This window comes from Diaphorina citri, unplaced genomic scaffold (assembly GCF_000475195.1).
Source record: "Diaphorina citri unplaced genomic scaffold, Diaci psyllid genome assembly version 1.1 scaffold6135, whole genome shotgun sequence".
Taxonomy (NCBI): Eukaryota; Metazoa; Arthropoda; class Insecta; order Hemiptera; family Psyllidae; genus Diaphorina; species Diaphorina citri.
The window spans coordinates 1-5,407 of NW_007383511.1; the positions used below are offsets into that span (position 1 = coordinate 1).

At 38.5% G+C, this 5,407-nt stretch overlaps 1 protein-coding gene across 1 annotated transcript; it reads left to right on the forward strand.

The window, feature by feature from the left end:
• Positions 1–908: 908 nt before the first annotated feature.
• LOC103521855 (troponin T, skeletal muscle-like) lies at positions 909–3,418 on the forward strand (the record flags this gene model as incomplete). The annotated part of the gene is made up of 4 exons (XM_026832339.1): positions 909–1,132; positions 1,629–1,759; positions 2,445–2,617; positions 3,214–3,418. Coding segments are annotated over exons 1-4 (704 nt in total), but the record flags the coding sequence as incomplete, so codon positions are not given.
• Between the last annotated feature and the right edge of the window lie 1,989 nt (positions 3,419–5,407).

Here is a 5,407-nt window from a genome sequence, read left to right on the forward strand (position 1 = left end):
CGAGGATAAGGACCGGCTGGTGAAATCCGTGGAAGATTTGACCAATCAGATCAAACTGCTGAGCACAGGTACGGAATTTCAAGCATGCTAGAGTCCGCCGCTAGATAGCGCTCTAAATTCTAGTCAAATATTTTTCCCATCAAGATACCATTATTTTTATTTAAAATCAAAAAGCCATACGCCCCCTAACATTGTCCATGTTTGAGTATTGCAGTATTGTACTACTAATAATGTAATAATATGGGGTTAACATAGGTGACGCTAAAACCGGTCTTAAAATAACGACTGAAGTGTTATCTAAAACTTTCTCGCTTTGAGTTAGGGTCGTTGCGACAAATTTCAAGATCAGAGCTCATTTGTGTGAGAAAATGTGAAAAAAATCCCCCAAAAAACCAGTTTTTCTGGCTTTATGGTTTTCTGGACAAAATTTGCACCACCATTTTCGTTTTCCTGGTAAAAAGACCTTTAATTTGATATATAGGTCGACCAGGTTTGGATAAGTCCTTCTATGGGGACAGAGTGACAGACGACACCAAAGCGAATACAATAGTCCGTCCCTTATACCTTTTTATTACTATTGTAATAATAAAGGAAGGACGAACTAAAAAGCAAAATTTCACTCAGAGGCCCTCTTTCAGATAATCATTGAAAATACATACATAAGTGGCCTGTGACAGCAAGTGTGGCTGTCACCTTTGTGCTGCCTCTGAGTGTACAGAGAAATATAATAAAATACGACTTATGATTGGGTCTTTCACTCTTCTCCGTTGTTTCCAGACCTCGTTGCAACAGACCCGTGCTCAGCTGGAAGACCTGATGAAGTCCAGTTCCACCTCCACTACAGAATTAACGCAACTAAGTGGTCCGTGACAGCAAGTGTGGCTGTCACCTTTGTGGTGCCTCTGAGTGTACAGAGAAGTATAATAAAATACGACTTATGATTGGGTCTTTAACTCTTCTTCGCTGTTTCCAGACCTCGTTGCAACAGACCCGTGCTCAGCTGGAAGACCTGATGAAGTCCAGTTCCACCTCCACTACAGAATTAACGCAACGTGCCCACTCATTCGAACAGAAATACACCTCGCTCAGTGAAGAATTTGAACAGTTCAAAAACCAAGTGAACAGCGAAAAGGTACGTCCGTAGGTATTTCATAAAATGTCTAATATATTGACCTGGCAAATCGTGAAATTATCCCTATTTTACAATTTCCCACACTTTTTAATTAAGTTTAACCAAGGGTACTCTAACAATAGGATAGGATAAGGTTTTATTATAAAATTTACACCTATTCTGTACCAAATACATGAAACCTTGGTTAGACTGGTAGTGAAGGGACTTTTCAGTCTCATTCTATCAGTATAAACAGGTTATATGGTATATTCTATTCTATTTGGGCAGGATTCTTCGCTTTTCTCGTGCTCAGACGGGGTCGGCGTTTTTCGTCAGCCCTAACTAGGGCGATTGCTTTGGACTCACATTTGGTTTTGGCTACAAGTTTTACAAGTTAATGCCCTTCGCACTCAACCTTTGCTATTTCTTTAGCAAGGGAAATTCAGGCTGGTTTATACTCCCTGTTTATAGTCCCCCAGCCAGATAGTCCATTATTAATATTCTATTCTGTTTAAAGGAAACACTCAACTCCGAAATTCAGCGAGAGAGGGAAGAGAAACGAAAGATCGTGGAAGAGCTCAAAGCGGAACTGAAACACCTCCAGCTCGAGTTGAAAAAGGAAGAGGAAACCAAGGACAACATGATCAGGTAATGATAATAATGTTTTATTGTGCATAAATATACAATAACTCAAAAACGACCCAGATTATATTGCTGTCCTGATGCGGTGTTTAAAGAGAAACAACTTCCTCAAAGAACTGTAGGCCACCTTATTTATTTGCCACAAATGGCCTACCTACTCGTATGTAGCTAAATTGTGTAAAAATAAAATAAATATACTATAAAATGTACGTACACAAATCGAAAAGATTTACAGACGTAGAATGAAGAAGGAAAAAGAAGAAGAGGAAGACGAGGAATATGATAATTTGAATAATAAACTAAGTACCTACTTAGAATGATACCTTATTGATGTTATCTATAAATTCTTGTATATTGTATGGGCAGATTTCTAACAGTTTAGGCTTTTCAACAGTGATTTTAATGCGTTGTCGTTGGATAGAAGAGAATACCCAAGGCATTAATCCCGCCCCTTAGTTGGAATATTTTGTATATAGTTTATTGTATGATTTATTTCATTTCTTATTATTCTTTTTGTTATATTTCTTTTTTGTTATTTTGTTATTAATCTCATTGTTTTGTATATTTATTGTATATCTTTGTAAATATTCCACAATAAAAAAGAGTTGTCCTAATTCGACAGTCTAAATAAAAATAAATAAAAGTTTGATAATAATAATAAGAAAGTTTATATCTGGCAACTGTTGAATAGGTTCCTCAAGAACGAGATGGAGGTGAAGGAGAAGAACCTGGTGGATGTGACGCAAGGGCTGAGGGAGGCGAAGGAGAAGATGGAGAGGCTGGAGGAGGAGGGAAAGGTCAGACTGGAGGAGGTGGAGAAGGAAAGGGAGCGCGCTGTGGACGGGTTGAAAAACGTGGTGGAAGGTAAGGATTTTTTTTTAGCAGCAAGCACGCGATTGCCCAGATGGTCACCCATTCGTATACCTACCACGTGCAATGTTGCTTAACTTCAGTGAACCATTGGGAACGGGTGCCTTGCTTCTGGCTAGCCAGAGGATTTAGTATCTGGAGAGATTTTTTAAAGAGGTTTATAACAGGTAACTGTAACTGCTAAGGTCTAATCATCCCGAAATCGAATAGAGAAGGAAGACAGGATAGAAGAAAGCCAGCCGTTCCGAGAACGAACATTATCTGTTCGCGATAAAATACGTCCCGGGCGGACCTTACGCTTACGCCTACAAGGCAGACGCGCTACCCTCCAAGCTAACCTGGCTGGCTGGCTAAGCCGGGATTTTCTTTATCAACATTCATGAAACGCCGACCCTATTTAAATAGGGGAAAAGGCTAGAAAGAAGAAGATTCATGAAACTTACTTGGGGTAAAGGTTATGTTAGTTTAATTGTGTCCCGGATCTACCAAGTCCTCCCAATAGAAAAATTTCTCTCACATGCTTTAATTTATTTTTCTCATCCCTTCAAATTTTCTCTCACTTGTTTTCTTTTTTCTCGTCCGCTCTGTAGATTTGAAGAAAGAACTATCCACCGTGAACGAGGCACAAATGGAGAAGATGAAACTCATCCAGAGTCTGGAACTGGAGAAGGGGGATGTGGAGAGGAAGGTGACAAGCCTGGAGGAGAAGCTAACTTCTGTCAATGAACAGAAACATAAACTGGTGAGTATTTTTTCCTCGGGTTGGAATCGAACCCGCGACCTAACGTTTACAAGGTAGACGCGGTACTCTCCCAGCTACCCAGGCTGAACGAATGGATATTTCTTAAAAAAAAATCACCGCCGTTTTTATTTCCTAGCAATGAAACAACTATTAATTTAGACTCGTGTGGTCTGTGTCGTAGGAAGCCCATCCCGTAGTATGCCTTCTACCAGATGGGCAAGAAGAGGCACAATGTGTACTTCCCTTTTAGGTACTGGGTCAACACGAGAACACCAGAAAGTAACCCGTAGAAATATTTGCAATTGAAGAATGAATATTTCTTTCCCGTCTTATTATGGTCAATAGAAGAGTTGCGCTTACTTGGGTGATGTTTCAAAGTCATAGAGCAGGAAAAATGAGGACCAATGGAATTTTTCTTTTTCTTCTACGACTTCTAGATACCGAGATAAATTGATTTAAAAAATACCGGTAAATCGTAAACTTTGACGTCACGACATATGCTCCCGTAGGCGATGACGTCATAACTCATGACTCCCGCTTCGTTTGTTTGTGCGCAAGCGTTTCTGCGCGATCATAAAAATGACATACCCATCCGTAAAATCAAGCCCACGGATGGGGATATTACATATAAATAAATGGTATACCCATCCATAAAAGCAATGCTTGTAATTATTTTTATTTAAAACCAAACGCTTCCTAACATTGCCCATGTTTGAGTATTGCAGTATTATACTACTAATAATGTAATAATACAATTGGAAATTTTGCTATACTAATAAATAATAGACTCTTGAGTGGAAAATAAATACTGAATTAGTGATTTTGAGTGAAACTTAACCATCAAGTTAGGTTAAGTGTCTGGAGCGTTCTCTACCACTTAATCTTGAGAACTCTATTATCATTTGTTCAGATTCTCAAATAAACAAGGATAAAATCTCATCCCTTGGCAGGGATAGAACCCGCGCCCTCCTATTTACCAGGCGAGCGTCTTGACCACTTAGCAAGTGAAGATTTAAATAATTAAAGCTTATCTAACAGTATTTGCGAAATTTAATTGAACCAGAAAACAGGAAATAATACCCTGCCTGATTTGTAGAAGCTCTTAACCCATCCTTTAGGGCTGTTTGCCCCTACACCTAAGCCTCGGATTGGGTTTTTGTGGAGTTAAGCTACTCTTTCTGACTGGAATACTCATTTTGTGCATCAAAAAAGCCATCCTAGGGTGTCCAAAATAAGAGAAACCAACTATCTACCCATACTCTTCAACGACCAGGAGAGAAACCAATTTTCTTCAACTGCCTCTTATTGAGAAACCAAATAATGTGCAATTATTATCGTCGTATTTAGAGGAGAAATCAATTTTCTCCAACTGTCTCTCAGGTGGGAGCTTCAATTCAATACATTTGATAAATATTAAATAGAAGACATTCAAAAGTGTTTTTTCCTCAAGTCAGAAGAGAAACCAATTTTCTACGTATCTTGGTCAGAAGAGAAACCAATTTTCCACATATCTTGGTCAGAAGAGAAAACAAATTTCTCCAACTCTTCTTGTCTAGTCAGAACTAAAAGCAATTGATTCATCCTATGTTGAGAAGAGAAACCAATTTTCTCCAACAACCTTTTGGTCAGAGCTTTCAGAAGAGAAACAAACTAATTTTATCCAAACAAGTAGATAATTCATTGGGCTCAACCAATTTTCTCCAACAACATTGTGAACGAAGCCATGAACTTCTATTCTCGTCAGAATAAAAGCAATTGATTCATCTTTTGTTAAGAAGTGAAACCAATTTCCTTCAACAACCTACTGGTGAGAGTTTTCAGAAGAGGAACCAATTTTCTCCAGAAACTTATTGAGAGCGATCAATTTACTGGAGCACTTAATATAGCCAGAACATAAACCAATCGGTTCATCTTTTGTTTAGAAGTGAAACCAATTTCTATTGATAAGAAGTGAAATCAATTTCTACTGTTTAGAAGTGAAAACAACGTCCTCTGACAACCTTTTGATCAGAGCTTTCAGAATAGAAACCAATTTTCTCCAT